Source organism: Helianthus annuus, chromosome 5 (genome assembly GCF_002127325.2).
Source record: "Helianthus annuus cultivar XRQ/B chromosome 5, HanXRQr2.0-SUNRISE, whole genome shotgun sequence".
Taxonomy (NCBI): Eukaryota; Viridiplantae; Streptophyta; class Magnoliopsida; order Asterales; family Asteraceae; genus Helianthus; species Helianthus annuus.
The window spans coordinates 12,317,702-12,335,746 of record NC_035437.2 but is presented as its reverse complement, the minus strand read 5'-3'; the positions used below and the strand labels follow the sequence as shown (position 1 = coordinate 12,335,746).

At 36.8% G+C, this 18,045-nt stretch overlaps 2 protein-coding genes across 2 annotated transcripts; one reads left to right on the top strand and one right to left on the bottom strand.

The window, feature by feature from the left end:
* The first annotated feature begins 4,185 nt into the window (after positions 1-4,185).
* LOC110939985 (histone H2A.2) lies at positions 4,186-5,373 on the top strand. The gene is made up of 2 exons (XM_022181547.2): positions 4,186-4,451; positions 5,012-5,373. The coding sequence occupies exons 1-2, from the start codon at positions 4,242-4,244 to the stop codon at positions 5,249-5,251; spliced, it is 450 nt and encodes a 149-aa protein (XP_022037239.1). The 5' UTR covers positions 4,186-4,241; the 3' UTR covers positions 5,252-5,373.
* A 1,606-nt stretch (positions 5,374-6,979) lies between these two features.
* LOC110939987 (small RNA-binding protein 11, chloroplastic) lies at positions 6,980-11,998 on the bottom strand. The gene is made up of 4 exons (XM_022181549.2): positions 11,867-11,998; positions 11,718-11,786; positions 11,478-11,584; positions 6,980-7,283 (listed from the first exon to the last, which is right to left on the bottom strand). The coding sequence occupies exons 1-4, from the start codon at positions 11,904-11,906 to the stop codon at positions 7,206-7,208; spliced, it is 294 nt and encodes a 97-aa protein (XP_022037241.1). The 5' UTR covers positions 11,907-11,998; the 3' UTR covers positions 6,980-7,205.
* Between the last annotated feature and the right edge of the window lie 6,047 nt (positions 11,999-18,045).

Genomic DNA, 18,045 nt, shown 5'->3' with positions numbered 1-18,045 from the left:
GTGTTTTCGTATTTGTATTTGTATATCTTGCCAAGTAACGGCGTTGTATTTCGGTGTATTGTTCCAACAACAACAATATATATATATATATATGTTAATATATTCCCAATATATATTTCCAAAACCATATATTTCAAGTCTCACTTAAATATATATAAATAAACCTTATTTTGTTTAATTATGTATTGTCCCAGAAAATATACATTTTTCTCAAAAATTATATATCTTCTAAATATACTAGGAAAATACATTTTTATCTCCCAAAAATAATATATTTTCCCGTTGTAAAAAATAGGATATACTTAGTAATATTTACGAAATCATATTTTCACTTCTTTTATTTTCAAAATAATATTTACCAAAAATATAATGTAATGGTATATCCCGGAATATTTCATAAGTTACGTTTTCTTGTTTGGTTTCTCAATATTACGCGTGTAACTTAAATATTTTATCCCTTGTAATTTTTGGTATTATTTTGGAGTCGTAATTTCCATAGTATTTTGCATGTTATATTATTTTACTCTAAGATAATATAACTAGTTCACAGAATAAACAAACAATCACACAAGCGTTTTAGTATAAAATATATATTCTAAATATATATTTATCAAACTTTATTTACGAAAATCAACCTCCGGCACTTAGTATATTTTGTAATAAAAATCATGGCGAAGTTTATTTCGAAAACCAAGTTAAAAAATATATTCGTAAACATTTGTTAGAAAAATATTTCTAAGTGTTGAAATTCTATAAAAATTTCGCCAGAGTTTCCTTTGTAAATGGAGGTGTCCATGCTTACTAGCATATCATTTTCTTTTGTAAAATCATTCAAACAATTCTCAATCATCAACATTCAATCTCTATTTATCAACTTGTCAAAAATAAGCATAAACCATAAACTCATGAACTTGGAACTTTATAAAAGTATGTAGTAACTTACTAGCATACTTTGTAAGTCTTGTTATTTTTAAAAGTGTGATTAGTTTCTTAAAAACTTTATTTTTAAAGAGTTGGGTTTTTCACAACTTCTAGTCACATTTTCTAAAAATATTTCTTTGTGAAATTTTCTTATTACACAAGTGCTTCTACACTTGTTTATCCACTAAAAATGCGATTAGTTTATGTAAGATCCCATCTTTAACAAACCCATGCTTTTCACTTGGTTCTTTCGAAAAACCACTCGTAGATCTATGGATCTACAAGATTATAACTCATTTTGATCTTTATTTTCCAAGAAAACATCCATTATTCAAGTTCATATTTTATGTGTGGATGATTTCATCATCCACAACATTTTTAACTTTCACATCTTGCTAGTTCATGTTCTTAAACATGGTCTAGCAAGTCCATGTGATGAACCATACCATTTTTACTAACAAACAACATTCAACAAGCATAACAACATGATTACATCTTCACTTTAACCATATTTCATTACTTGTTAGTTTATGTTTCAAGACTTTGTTCATGTTCTTTATAGTTCTTAACATTTCACCATTCTTTTTGCTATTAACCAACAAAAACGTGAACAAGATGAAGATCCAAGGCACTTACTACTAGCACAAGGCTAGGGGAGTTTCAAGGCGTAAAAGTGATGGGTAAAAGAAAACGAGAGAGGTCCTTGAGCTTCCGAGTACACCACGCTTACTTGTATGATCTCTTGCACCTCTAGATGTATGTGGATTGCTTGGATGAGACTTGAAGGTGGTGATGGTGGGTGGGGTGGTTTCGGTCGATCCAAGAGGAGAAGGGGGAGAGAGGTGTTAGGTGGATGGTGAAGGTGAAGTTTAATGTGTGTGACCCTTGTGCCTTCTTATAATCCCATCCTCACCTTTATCCATTGTGTTTTATGTCCTATTGTCCACCATCATGATCAAATAAAATGTTTGAAAGAAATCCATGGGTGGGTCACCCATGGTGACCGTCCCAAGGGGGGGGGGGTATGGGGTTGGGTTGTAATGGATCTTTACTAATTTAGTTAGGATGTAAGTGTTATAGTTAGTGGTTCATTGTGTGTTATGTAATATAGGGTGTGTTGGGTGTTCAGGGACCCTAACTAGCTCAGAAAGGTAAAAACAATGTATTTGGCAATATTTTTATGTTCCGGGTAAAGTCCGGTTATTCGGTTGGGTGTTGTCCGTTAACGTGTTAAATTATTCCGTACAGTGTCTTTAATAATACTTTTTGTGTCACAAACAATTCCCGGCACTTAGGAAAGTTTACAAGACTATTCTGCCATATTTTTGCAAGTAACTAGCATAGTTAAATGCTGAAATTTGTTTATTAGGTGCAAAATTCTGCATTTAAAGTGTGTTTTAGGCACTTCCCGGCACTATAACTATCACCTAGTGACGCAATTTTATGGTCCTCACCTCCCTACACTCCCTACTAGTGTAGTACCCTGTCTCTGGCTCATACTGGCCTAAAAAACATTGTCTGTCTAGGTGCTGGCATTGTCAGCATGTTTTATGGGTTATCCGCTCACTGTGCTAACTGTGCTTTGTGCATCAAGTTTATTACTAATGTTTGTATGTAATAAATGGAGTGACAGTATGAATGTGATACATGTGTATGTATGTAACAGAAATCGGAAAGCAGTTTAAATCAACAGTTGAAATTAAGCGCAGTAATTAAGCATAAATTAATTATTAATTAATTGTACGGATATCTGGAATTGTGAGGGTTGTCACATGGGGTATGGTGTTGGACCCGACCCGAACGATCGAACATTTTCGTTAATTATCACGTTTTATATTAATATTTATTGTTATTGCTTACTAACCCAACCACGAGGCCCAACGCGATGTAGTTTACACTACAATAGGCTGGGGACTAATCCATTAAGTCTAACCACCTTCCTAATCCATTTCCACCATCGGATCATGCTGAGATTAAATCTCAGCCTCTTAAACTCCCATTTTTAACTGCTATCTCAGCAGTTATTAGCAGTTTCTTCTGTCTTCAACCCGCATCTACATCTTCAACCCACGTCTACTGGCAGTTATTGATGAGATTCATTTGGTTCTCTATAAACTCCCCACTCATCCACTACTTCCCTTAAACAACGCCACTCCTCTACTACTTCCCTTAAACAACCCCACTCCCCTCTCTTTTTCTCCTGGTTTCTTGCTACCCTAACTCGACTGCTTGCATCTCACTTTTATATCACAACCAGTCGCTAGGATCACTAACCTATTTTGGATTTGAAGAAATTAAATGTAGACTGACGATTGGGGGTTGGGATTGCAATATGATTGTCTTCTCTTTGTCCATTTTGATTTTAGTTCCAATGATCTATGATTTCTCTACGTGGTTACATAATCTACCATAACCAATGTGGCATAAATTGAATGCATCGCATTTCTCTACTCCACACTATCTAAAAACTTGAATATCGGTTACTTGGTCCAACACTACGGCTTATCGGGTAGTTCATTTGCTAGCAATTTGTGTGACCCGCAACCCATGTCCTTCTCTAAATGGGAGCACGTAAGTTGCTTCATCTATGTTTGTGTTATACATCTTGTTTAGTTTTTCGGTTAATTGGTGGAATTAAAGGTTTCTGATTGCGAAATTGTGCACAAAAAAAGATAACTTTTGATGAATTTGAAAATACAATAGTTAATTTGAACCCTCAATTGAGCATTCGTGACAAATTATGAGCAAGACGCAACAAAGTGAGAAGTTAAAAAAGTTCATGTTTATATAGGTAAGGTGTACGATTAAATGCTTAGTTGGTTTTTGCAGTTGTGTCGGACATGCATAAGCTTGTTATTAAGTCTGCAAAATACAAACCGGTTGTAAGAGCATTCCCATCCAGTCCATCATATGCAGTGTGTGTGGTTTTTAAAATGTAAAGAGTATAAAAAATGGTTGTGAGTGGAGGAGAGAAAAAAGTGGTTCTCAAATTTTAAACTTCAACTAAGCGTCAATTTTAGGATATGTTGAAAACAAAACGAATTATAACAAGGCGGGAAAGAACAAAATCTCCAAAACCACCAAACACAAATTCAAAATTTCCGGAATCACTCTCATTGGCCACTTAACTTTCACACGGATCACCTCAAAACAAAATCCCACCGTCAATCAACCCCAAATCCAACCGCCAAAAACAATCCAATTCATATCTCCACAATCCTCATTCACAAACCACCACTATATAAACAAACATTCACCGGTAACAAAGAAACCAACAAACCATTTATTATTATTCACCGATAAACAAACAATCCGATCAAATGGAAGCCACCGGAAAAGCTAAAAAGGGTGCCGCAGGTCGCAAAGCAGGCGGCCCAAGGAAGAAGGCCGTCACCCGGTCTATCAGAGCCGGTCTGCAGTTCCCGGTCGGTAGAATTGGCCGTTATTTGAAGAACGGTCGTTATGCCAAACGTGTTGGAACCGGTGCTCCGGTTTATCTCGCTGCTGTGCTCGAATACCTTGCTGCTGAAGTAAGTTTTGTTAGTTATTATTGTTTTTGTAGATGTTGTAGTTTCAGTTTTGTAATTTGAAGTTTTAGGGTTTCGTTGGTAAAATTAAGGATTTCAAAATTAACTTCGAAATTGTAATTTAGGGTTTTAAAATCAACTGGATAATTACAAAATTACGGGGTCTATGTTGTAATTTGAAGTTTTAGGGTTTCGTTGATAGAATTAGGGTTTCAAAATCAACTTGTAAATTGCAAAATTAGGGTTTCTATGTTGTAATTTGGGGCTATTAATCAGGAATGTTTCAAAATTAGAGTTTCTATGTTGTAATTTGGGGCCATTAGTCTGGAATGATTGCAAAACTAGGGTTTCTATGTTGTAATTTTTATTATTAAAACAATTAGGGATTCAGTGTTCGTTAGCCCTTAATTTGTATTTTCAAATTAGTGTTTATATGTCTGTTGAATAAGTATGTAATATAGGGCTGTTATTTTGTAGTTTTCCCCAATTATTGTGGTCGAATTTCTGTTATCCATAAAATTAGGGTTTGAATGTGTGCCCTAATTGGAAATTATTGGATGCAGGTGTTGGAATTGGCGGGAAACGCAGCAAGGGACAACAAGAAGAACAGAATAAACCCAAGACATGTTCTGTTGGCAATTAGGAATGATGATGAGCTTGGAAAGCTTTTGGCTGGTGTGACGATTGCTCATGGTGGTGTTCTACCAAACATTAACCCAGTTTTGTTACCAAAGAAGACTGCTGCGAAAGAGCCGAAATCACCTGCTAAAGCTACCAAATCTCCCAAGAAAGCTGCTGCTTAGACGTTAGATCTGTTGTTGTTCTTATGTGATGTGATTGTAGTTAAATTGAGAATGAATCTAGCTTTATGTTAATTGTTATATTGTTTGTTAATGTATGGAAGAAACCTCTGGTTTTTGTTTTATTCTGTTAAGTGGTCTTGTTACATTCTTAATAATGATAACCCCAAAATATAAAGACCTCTAACCTTACATTATAAAGCCATGTGTAGTTGGGGGTTATACAATGCTATATTGGGCTACAATGTCCAATAGCGACCTTCAACACTGGTCCTTTGTTGATATGTGGGGTTATGGAACATGGTTGTGTATATGCATGGCAGTGTCATGGTATGGTTATAGGCACCCTTTATTTAGAAAAAAAAGAGTGAAAAATTTCTCGCTTCATTTTAGGTTAAAACGTAATTGTAAGAAGGTGAAAATAAGCTCAATTAAGTTAACAGTAAAGAACTTGTAGCAGCAGCATTCGTAAGGTGAGAAACCATGAGGATGGGAAATTGGCGAGCAATGGGATCTCTTTGCTGTGGCTGAATATATTGCGCATTGACAAAGATTTACTTCAGATGGGTGCCTCGCGATTGACTCTAATTAAGAGGTCAGTTGGTATTGGTGATCTAACGAGGTTTGGAAAGACGTGTGGTTGTGTAGGTTCTTTTTAAAATATTTGTTCATGAGATTCATAAGCTAGAAGTGGTCAAATCATGCTTGGTCAAAGACGGTCTCGCAGGGAGGTAATTCTCCAATTACTTGTCATATTGTTTTATTCAGTTCTGTACATACAATATTTGTCGGTTTATTACTTCGCTTTCCTTTGAGAGTTATACATAGGTTAGATGGGTTAAGGAGGAAATTTTTATGGGGAGGGTAAAAAGTGTAGGTTTTGGGTCCAATCGGAGAAGGTAATGAGGCCGATCGACAAAGGAGATTTGGGATTATCATCTCTTAGTGAATTTAATCTTAGTCTTTTGACAAAGTGGCGATGGCGTCTTAAACAAGAGGGTTCCAGGCTATGGAGTAATGTTGATGGTTCGTATATTCCTGTGAGTGGGGGCCACGGGTGTATGGAAGTGTATTGCGGGTTTGGATAAAGATCTTCAAAGTAGAAATATTGTTGTTTGTAAGTTAATAAAAGGGAATTTGGGTAATGGTGAGCGAATTCGTTTTTGGTTGGATTTGTGGGTCGGGGAAGGTACTTTGAGGGAGCATTATTATTATTTTTTTTTTTGTGTGTTGTACAAATTGGAGAATACCAAAGATGTCAAGGTGGCAACTCGAGTGCATATGGTAGATGGGCAAATTGTTTTTTCTTTGGATTGGGCTCGCGAACTAGTGTCGAATCAGGAGGTTGAAGAGCTGGAAAAATGTCGGTGTCTCATATTTCTTTCTTAAACAAAGAGGATTCTTGGAGTTGGAAGGCGGATAAAAATGATTTCTTTTCGGTTAAGTTGATGAGAAAGCTGTGTTTGGAAGCAGGTTTAGAGGTTGACCCGTTAGTTTTTCAGTGGAATGAATAGTTGCCAAAGAAGGTGAACCGTGAATGTGTTTGGTTGGAGGGTGTGGCTTAATAAGTTGCCAACAAGAGATAATTTGCAGGCTCGCAACATTCATTTGGCTTCAAATACGTGCCCGCCTTGTGAAGAGGTAGCAGAATCAATAGATCATTTGCTTTCAGGTTGTGGTTCGCTAATGAAGTTTATAACTGCAGCGGAATGTATAAAAAAAACATAGTACAGACAAAAATTTGACCCAAAATTTTTTGAAGAAAACCTCAGTTTTGCATGTGAAGAATTGAAAACATACAAAATGGAAGATATGGCAACTAGACATATGATCACCATACAGAAATAGTTATAGCAACTAGTAATTTTTCTGGAATGGTGAATACTACCAATGATGCAGGAATTGTTCAATTTGGCTCCCATTTGTCAGAAATTTGGAGACTTCAAAGAAACGTACTTCATTTAACGTTGTCATCTCCCTGTTCAGGTGTTATGGTCTTCGCAACTTCAACAAAGATCAATCTACCATCTATTATCTGTGCCCAACAAATCCAAAAAATTAGCTCAAGATCTGTAATCTAAATATTAATAAAAGACTCCAATTAATGCCACATGAGGTGGAGATATTCAATCGCATATATGTAACAAGACTCGTGTTTCTTTTTTATGGCATCAATATGCCAAATACTGATCTTTTTCGGTGTTTAAATTTTATTTAGGTTTCTTTTTCAGGTTGCAATGGGTTCGTATTAAAATGTGTGATTTTTTACCGGTCAAAACGGGTTGGGTTACATCATGCCAACGTGTCAACACATTTTGTACATTCTATTTTTATATATAGGTTTTGCAAAGTTTGTTGTATATTTTATGATTACCAAAAAGATATCATCAAAGATATAATATCTTTTAAACAAACGATTAAGACCATATTTGGTCATTTCACATTTTTGCTTCTTTAAAAATGAAACATGTTACCCAGTTGACTCATTCGATAAAATACGACTCTAATTGATCGCTTTCATTTTTATATTTGAAATGTAGTTTTAGTCATAAGATTTATTTCGAGATTTATAATTTCTATCGTTTTAATAGTTTAACCCGTGTAATGCGCAGGTTTGTAAGCTAGTTAACAATTAAAGTGATATACATTTTTTTGTCTTCACTAGACCTCATTACACTGTTGTACTTATGATATACATTATACACATGTGACATGCAGGACCAACAAGAGCATTGATACCCGCAAGTCATAAAAACTGTTTCAACTTTATCACTCTTTCTGACTCTTATCATATTGTTTGATTCAGTTTTGAACAATTTTTGTCATATTGTTTCCATGTTTGTTAATAAGAGCAACTTGATATCCAAATAAGTTCTTGCTTAATGCATATTTTATATCAAGTTACATTGAAATGTTTTTTTTGACATCCTGAAATTGTGTTATGAGCATGCATGTGTAAGAAAAAGAAGTACATATGCATGTTTGTGCATCTTAAAAGAGTAGATTCAGTGAGCCGAAAAATGATCATGATGAACTGTGCCGATTGCAAGTGCATTCGATGTTGTTGTGAAGCCTATAGCTAGATAACTTAATAACTGCAGTGAAATATATATAACAAAACATAGTGAAGACACAAAAAAAAAAAAAAAAAAAAAAAAAACCGTACCAAGTAAATCCCACAAATAGCAAAGCTATTGGCAGAGTCTGAGGAGGGTGGGACGTAGGCAAACCTTACCTCTATTCCTGGGGATAAAGAGGTTGCTTCCAGAGAGACCATCGACTCCAACACATACAGTAGACAGAGAGCCAACAACAAGAAAATATAACAAAAAACTACCAGTAACCCAAACAAAAGAAGTGGTGGAAGCGTAACATATTAAAAAAAAGAAGCAAATATGATATAACAAAACAATATATATGCATACGTAGAAGTATGCAAACATTTGCAAAGTCTATCTAAAGTAAAGGAATATCTAAGCCCTTAAGACAAATACAGGCCACATTTGTATGATGAAGGTGTGCATGGGTCGGTTTTGACCAAAAACCATAACTATAACCGCGATGTCGGTTATTGGATAACCATAACCATAACCGATTGGTTATGGTGGTTATGGTTATTCGGTTTTAATGGTTATAGCGGGTTGGTTATGGGTGGTTAACCGTGTATTTAGCTTAGCTAAAAATAGCTTAATTTTTTTTTTAACATGGAATAAAATGTTATTGCATATTTGTATAACAACAACAACCATACCCAGTATAATCCCACCTATAGCAGAGCTATTGATAGGGTCTGGGGAGGGTAGGATGTAGGCAAGCCTTACCTCTATCCCAGGGATAGAGAGGCTGCTTCCAGTGAGACCCCCGACTCTATAAACCATAATCAAGACATAAGCTTCCGGGACATTATATAAGCACACAACTACTAAAAAGGGGGGAATAAAAATAAACACATAAATGAATAAGTACGTGTTAGTAAAATTACGACACCGGGACTATGTGAGAACTTATAAAAGCTATATCACACCTTATACAAACTGAAAAATTAAACTCATAAGACGAGAACCTAAACCAAAAACCAGGCCACAATCCTAAAAGTCCTTAACCTTAATCCTACGTCTCCACGAAGTTCTGTCCTCGACCATGTCCTCAGAGTGATATGATACATTCCATAAATTCAAATAAACATTCAACCAAAACCTTATTGCATATTTGTATATATTAGTATATTACATAGTATTAAAAAATACATATAATCTATAACATTAATACCAATTATTATTGAATATTCAAATAAAGTGACATGATACATTCCATAAATTCAAATAAACATTCAACCAAAACCACAAAATGATATGAAAAACCCATAAGTACTAAAATTCTTCAGTCAAAAATATGGTAAAAAGCCCTAAATCCTACAATGATTTATTACATGTCGGTTCGGTTCGGTTATGGTGGGTAAGAAAAAAAAATGATAACCATAACTGACCCGCTACTTTCGGTTTTCAAAAAAACCATTAACCGACCCGCCGGTTTTTTCGGTTCGTTTTGTCGGTTAATTCGGTTATGGTGCGGTTATTCGGTTTTTTGCACACCCTAGATGAAGTCTTATTAACCTATATTTATATAGTGAGCTTCTTTCCTCATAATTCAAATGAGACATTTGAGCAATATGAAATCCCTACATTTAACCTTGTAGATATATAAACCAGCTGAAGTATTTACACTTAACCCACCCATCAAGATCACACGTCTAAGATCGTCCCATATGAAGCTCAAGAAACACACGATTCCTACAAATCATCTAACATCAACTTACGCTAAATAATAGGTTTCTGCATGATAAGATTAAGACGTATAACGGTCCATATTAGTTATCGATAGCGAATAGCGGTCGATACCGATAGGCTACCTATATGCTACGTAGCGATAGCGACGAAATAGCGCCCGCTATTTCGTGTTTAGCGATAAGGTAGTAGAATATTTTAAAAATAAAAATATAGCCATTTTATAATTATATGCATATATTATAATGTTAATTTTATACTTTATATGTATAGATTTGTAAGTTTAAGAACCAAATGTAAACTGGTGAAGATAGAGGGGGTTAAATGTTAAAACACACAACTAATTTCACTCTTTTTATGTAAAAATTTACTAGTTAGAGGATAAATGTAAACTACAGAAAGACAGAGGGGCTAAATTGTCAAACTACACAAACTAATTTAAACCTAAATATCTAATTCGTCACCCATTTGTAACCTCCGCCGTCCAGATCCACCGCCGCCATGAAATTACAGAAAAGCAGTGGGAAAACTATTATGAATGCCATCAAAACAAGGTACCGCTTCTTTCTTTCCATTAATTTGAGCCTCTGGTTTCCCTCTTCCTCATTTCCGGCAGAAGTTGCAGCACCTGCGCCGGAATATGCCGTCGGACGTCGCTATTTGGTCGCATAGTACCTTGTAGCGGCATATGGCCGCGTCGCTACGCTATTCGCGATAGCGTCCGCTATGGACGCTACTGATAACTATGCGGTCGGGTCCAATATATTTCTACCAGTTATTTAAACTAATCCTTATTTGAAAATTTGGAACTTTGGTGACACTCTTCGCCCGATTTCGTTTCCCATCATCATATACCCTTGTATGCGACCCATTTGCGGTACGTGTATATAATGTATATATGTGTGGGCCCTCAGGGGTCAAAAGTGAAAGTGCACTAATTTTAACGTTATTTTACTAATATCGTGAAAATAACGTTAAAAGTGGGGGACGGTTAATCATGCATCATGTGGTGGCGTTGATAGCCGAAAGACAAGGGGGTCCATGCACTAATCAGCCTTTGTCCCAATCGTTGAGTGTTGTGTGCCTTATGTCCAAGGCTTGATGCAAAACTACTATCGAGCTAGGGGTCTCACTGGAAGCAGCCTTTCTATACCTACAGGGTAGAGGTAAGGCCATCTACATCTTACCCTCCTCAGACCCTACCTTAGCTTTGCTATTGATGAGATTTACCCTTGTAATTGGAACCCTAATAACATTAACATCTTTATTTCTTGACATCATATAACAACAAACTCAAATAGTTCTCCGAATCATTTCAGTTCAAATCAAAAGTGTAATATAAGTATTTAACCATTCACATTTTCTTGACTCCAGGTTCTGAGATTAAAGATTTAAACTTTATCATACACCAAAAATCTTAATAACTTGCAAAGATAAGAAATTACCTTCCCATTCATAGCTTTCAATGCATTCTGTGCATCAACATCTGATTCAAATGTAACAAACCCAAACCCTTTTGGCCTCTGAGTTTTTGGATCAACAACAAGTCTAGCTGCAACACATGAATTAGGGTTTAAAAATATGATAGCCCACATTTAATTCGACAAAAGGCGACCAATTTTGGCATGTAATTAAGCAGGGGATGATTAAAATTAGCAAAAAGAAATGTGAAAATGAACATGTACCTTCAGTGATTGCACCGAATGGTGAAAAGAGTCTTTTCAAGTCCTTAGGAGTAGTGTAAAACGACAATCCTACATGTAAGTTATAGCGATCTTTAATTACTCGTAGCGAAAGGGAGAAATTAGGGTTTCAGGAGATGAGAGAGGATTACTGCTGACAAAGAGCTGGGAACCAAGCAATCTCTTTGCCATCACCAAAACCCTGTTTCTTCTTTGCTGCTGTCTTGTATTTACTAATTTAGTTGTTAAAATTTGTAAATTGCAACTGGAATGGTAGTGTCTTGTCTTTAGACTACTATTTCGGTTATAATTTACAAATTTTATTATATAAAGAAATACAAGTTAAATAATAAAAACGAAAAAAAGAATTAAATATTTTTAAGAAATAGAAGTTAAATAATAGAAAAAAGAATTAAAAACGAAAAAAAGAATTAAATATTTTTAAGAAATAGAAGTTAAATAATAGAAAAAAGAATTAAAGTTGATTGCAAACAATGGTTGCCATCACAATCTGGTCGTGCATTAAAGTCAATTATTTGATTAAAATGATTTCTTTCAATTTTGTCTTAATATCCACGTTGCAACCGATTGAACAATTTAATCACCATAGTGGGTGGCCTTATGGGTCCTGGTGTATTTTTTATGATATAAAGGTTTGCATTACCTTTTAAAAAAACGTTGTTAAAAGTTTAGGTCGTCTTTTTTAGAGTTAAATGCTCGGATAGTCCATGTAGTTTGGCCTTTTTTTCATCTTTATTCCTAACCTTCTAAAATTACCTCTATAGTTCCCAACTTTTCAGTTTTCGTTCTCGGATAGTCCTTAGGCCTAACATCAGTTAGTTTTCACAGTTAAGTGGATGTGAAATGACAAAACTAACGTGCATTAAAAAGTAAAACATTAATAGATCATTTATAAATATAAGTGGACCCCACCACTACATTTTAATTGTAACTCTTACCAACTTTATCTTCCACACACAACCCACAACCTCATATGAACCACCACCACAACATTATACCCCCCCCACCATCATCATCACCACCCACCTCACCCCACCACACTACCCTCACCACCACGACACCTCTATCTCTCTCTATTCCTCTCTCACCATTGCCTCCATTCAAAAACAAAGATCGAGATGGTTCTGATTCAGACAACAACAAGTAGTGATTAGGGTTCGGTAATGTGCAACTATGTTAGATGGTGATTACCGTGGTCCATGGCGACTCCGAGGATGTTGACTGTGGGTTAGGGTTCAGGCACTTGGCGGCGACGTAGGGTCTTAGATGACGGAGAAGAGAGTTCAACAGTGAATTGACAGCGATGATCAGAGTCATTGCTGCGATTCCTACCAGTTAGGGTTCCAGTCCACCGCCGGAGAAGACGAAGACGACAATTGTGTCATCGCCGTCGCCACCACTGCGGTGTTGATTTGTTTGAGACCTGTTGAACATGATTAGTGGTGGTGGTTGTGAAGACGATTTGCTGGTGATGATTACGGCGGTGCTGGTTTTTGCAGTGATGGTGTTGGTGGCACCTGAAAGGTGATGGCGACTGTGGAGGTGGAGGTGATGGTGCTTGTGGTGATGGTTTTCCAGCGGTTACTCTGAAATCGAAGAGTACCTTTATCAGCGGCTCCAGCAGTTGCGCGGCTACTCCCGCCCTTCTTGCTGGTCGCTTCAGCATCAATGGTTATCACCTTCTTCGACTTCTTCTTGCCCGCTTTCTTCTTCTTCTCATCAGGGTCTATTCCTAGGTTGCGCAACACACCTGCAAAGATGTTAGACCAGGAACTTAGCTCCCTATTCGATGACCCTACAGACTCCTCACTGGAAAGATAAAGAATCTTTTTCCCAGCGGAAGTAACAACACGCAAGGGCCTGGGGTTGGGTAGATGCGCACCTTCAGTTGCAGCGGGAGGATTAGCAAAGACTCCAGCGGGAGGGTACATGAAGTTGTCCTTAATTTGTTCATACCAGTATACCTCGCCGGACTCCAAGGGGCGCACACCCATAGCTCATCCGAAGGTAGTAAAAGCGGCTTGATACAGCTGCTTGACTGCATCAACAAGGAATGATCATGCATTACTATCACATAATCAAAAAACAAGAAAACATAGGACATACCCTCGCCATTGAGCAACAAAACCGGAACCTCTGTGCTGCGCGCAGGCTATCTATCGCTCATGCCAGCAGCGACAAGCACCTGTTCTCCAAAGATCATGTTGGGCGTAGCAGTCAAGCGCACATACCACATCTCCTTCTTCGGTAAGGGGAGATCCTCCTTCACAATCTCATCAGATTCTCGAAAAAATCATTGCAATGGGCATGACTTTTTCTCGGATAAAGAAAAACTTCATTTTCCAATCATGGAAACTCTTAGGAGGATTCAGCATGATTTTCTTCACATTCCGAAGAGCGAAAGAATAGAAACCCATATTTCTGATCAACTGATACATCGACCTAAACTTGTGAAGGTCAGGCTCGAGCCCATGGGATCTGCAAAGAAGCTCAAAGTGCCGAACCCTGACCATTCCCATGGGACTCATCTGCGAGATGTGAAAGCCATAAAAATGCAGGATCGTCGCCATGAAATGGGTGGCCGGCAACCGAAAGTTGCCCTCAAGAAAGAAGTCGGCGAAAAGAGTGATGTAACCTGGTGGTGCATCGGCGGCCGTCTGCCCTTGTTGAGGATACCGGGTATCCCACTCTGCCGGAAACTAAAAGCCTCGAACTAGTTGTTCAAACAGCCCCTGATCCCACTTGAGAATAGGGACTGGTCCTTCTTCAACGTGAACTTCTTCAGCCAAGAGAGTACTTGAATGTAAAGACCTTACTACTCTGGGAAACTCGAAGAATGTTCAAGAAAAACTTGAAGATTTGCTTTGAAATCTTTGAAGATTTGAAGATGTTTTGAATGTTCGAGGGAGAAAAGAGAGAGTAGAAGAAGGATTGTGCAAATCCTCTCTCCTATCGTCGGATATATATACACATTACATTTAAAGCGATGGTAAACGTGCCGGATTCACCACGCGCCTAACCAATCAGCAGCTGCCACGTAAGGCGGGATTTTCGGAGTGACGGTTACCACGTGCGCGTGGGCCTCACTCACCTGACGGAAAGCTGAACCGTCAGTAACAGTATGCTGATCGCCGTGTCAACAGTCAACTCAAACGTCGCCATCAATGACATTTGCACCAACCTGTCAGAATTCAAAATTCGAGGTTTTTCCCGCTCAAAGTTACTACAAACTTCATGTAGAAGTTACGAAGGCCGCGCAACATTCATGATGTCACACCCTTGCTTTTGCGGAAGCGTGGGTTTATTTGGTGTGACTTCTTAATACCATAGCACAATCATAACAATGCTATATGAATATAAAACATATGATAGTCATCCATTCATTGAGTTTTAAGAGTTACCACAACATCATTGTTTTAAAAGTCGACACATAAAACAAAATACAACCACGACATAATTAAAACATGTTCACATGACACGACAAAAGACCTAAATAAAAACATGGTTTAAAGACGTGTAACCCGTCCAGGCAAGGGTCACACCTCCTAAACCTGGATGACATCATTGTTCCCTACGCAGCTCGACATGTTTGCACACTTCGCCAGATCCACTAATTTCCTGAAATACATGTAGTTTGAAAAATCAACAAAAGTTGAGCGAGTTCATGTAAAAGTGAGTATGTATAAACCTTTCATGTATGAATAAAAGTTCTGGTATGTAGCAATAAGGAAAAAGAGATCACCAATGGGTTGCAAAGCCACTGGTATGTGTGAGAAAGTGCAGGAAAACTCAAACCTAGCAAATTTGTTACCGGGCTTCGGCGGTAAGACACAATCACCTCTATGGGCCGCCCCGGCCTCACGGGTGTGGGCTCGCTACACCCAAATAGATCTATCACTCTTGTGTCCCTCAGTCCTAACAACGAGGATTAATGGCCTTAAGTGTTGTACCTACCCCTCACATGATCTAGTAGTAAACCCTCCCTACGCTAACCATACCATGTAAATAAAAGTTTGTAATAATTGTCGCATGTATTTCACCCCCGAAGTATAAAACTGAAAACAGTAAAGAGAAAAAGGGGGACATGAACTCACAGAAGTGCGTATCCTGTAACGTCGATCTCAAACTCGATCTGCTGCGTCACGACCTACACGTACTAATGTCTATTAGACGAACGGGCCGTGCCTTGGCTTAGGGTTTAGTGTCTTGAGTTGCGTTACTTTGATATTATACTTGTTAAAATAATATTAATTATTTTAACTTAACTGTGTTTTTCAGGAAAAATAGTTAGGCAACTATTTCGTATTCACACTTCTTAATTATTGTATATGTGTATTTCCTTCCCAAGGATGGGAGTTTTTATACATGTACACTTGTAATTTCCAAAAAATATATTTTAAGTCCCACTTAGAAAAATATATTTAAATTACTTGTCTTAAAACATCTTAATTCAAAATATATATATTTTTCCCAAAAATATTATATCTTACTTCATAAATTTTTCAAAATAATATGTTACCAAAAATGTACGTGTAAAAGTATTTTTCCGAAATATACATAAGTGACGTTTTTGCGTTTCGTATTGCAATAAAAATTGCGTAACTTAAATATTTATTCCGTGAGAATTTTGGTATTATTTTGGAGTCGTAATTTTATAGTATACATAAGCTATCCTAAAAATAATATAACTAGTTCACAAAATAATCAAATAATCACACAAGAGTTTTAGTATAAAATATATATTCTACATATATATTTATCAAATTTATTTACGAAAATCAACCTCTGGCACTTAGTATTTTTTGTAATAAAAATCATGGCGAAGTTTATTTTGAAAACCAAGTTAAAAATATATTTGTAAACACTTACTAGAAAAATATTTTCTAAGTGTTGAATTTTTAGGAAAATTTCGCCAGAGTTTCCTTTGTAAATGGAGGCGTCCATGCTTACTAGCATATCATTTTCTTTTGTAAAATCATTCAATCAATTATCAATCATCAACATACAATTTCTAATTACCAATCTTGACAAAAATAAGCATGAACTATAAACTTATGAACTTGAAAAATTTATAAAAACATGTAGTAACTTACTAACACACTTAGTAAGTCTTGTTACCTTCCAAAATGTGATTGGTTCTTTAAAATCTTTATTTTTAAAGTGTTTGCATATTTACAACTTCTAGTCACATTTTCTAAAAATACTTCTTTGTGAAATTTTCTTATTACACAAGTGTTTCTACACTTGTTTATCCACTAAAAATGTGTTTAGTTTGTAGGATCGTGTTTTGACCCGAATGAGTCGTTCAGAGGCGTTCTTCTATGTTTCAGGTGCGGAATAACAAGAAACGTAGGTAGAAATAGCTTGTTCTTCACTTAATCTACTGATTTTATTGATTTGACAATGTTTACAGCTCGTTCTTCACACCGGCAGCACTTCGGTATGGAATTCTCGAAAGTTACAAATGAGATCCGCTCATGTGGTATATATAGTGTTGGTAGGTCCCCACATACGGACATGTACGTATAAGCGGACCTAGTAGGTTCCCACATACGGACGTGTACGTATAAGCGGACCTAGTAGGTTCCCACATACGACATGTACGTATAAGCGGACCTGGTAGGTTCCCACATACGACATGTACGAATAAGCGGACCTACTCTCTAAAACACATATACTCTCCAGTTTTCTCGTAATACGCGCCCTAATCTAATCAATACAATGTATGACTCGATCTAAGACGAAATCAACAGATGTAGTGTACCAACAGACTCCCCCTCAGATGTTGATGGAGTCGTTCATTGAGTCACGACTATATTGTGTCTTCACATCTTCAGTCTTTATCAGTCTCTGGGCTTTTCTCTCTCTCTGTCTTCAGACTCCTCCTCTCGATTTATTGGTATTCCTTTGTTCTTCAGTAACATCTTTAGGATCATTGTCTGGCCTTCACAGAATCAAGATTGATTTCCAGGATCGAAACTTGGCTTTCTTCAATCAGAGGTCTTCAGGAATCGAGACATGGCACTCTATCTTCAGATCCAAGATCGAAACCTGGCTATTCCTGCACATTCTTAACCCAGAAATAATTTTTTTTAAATATCAATTTGAAAACATCAACACTAACTCATCCTCAGAAATAAGTGCACCAACTACAACTCTCCCTCAAATTACTTTCTCTATGATGAACCACTTGTTGATTAAATTTTTTTTGACATTTACAGCACACTCCCCCTCACAACAATGTCATCATGTTTAGCACTCGGAATTTTGAAAATCAGCTTTCCTACATCAGTTCTCGAAAATCTTTTTG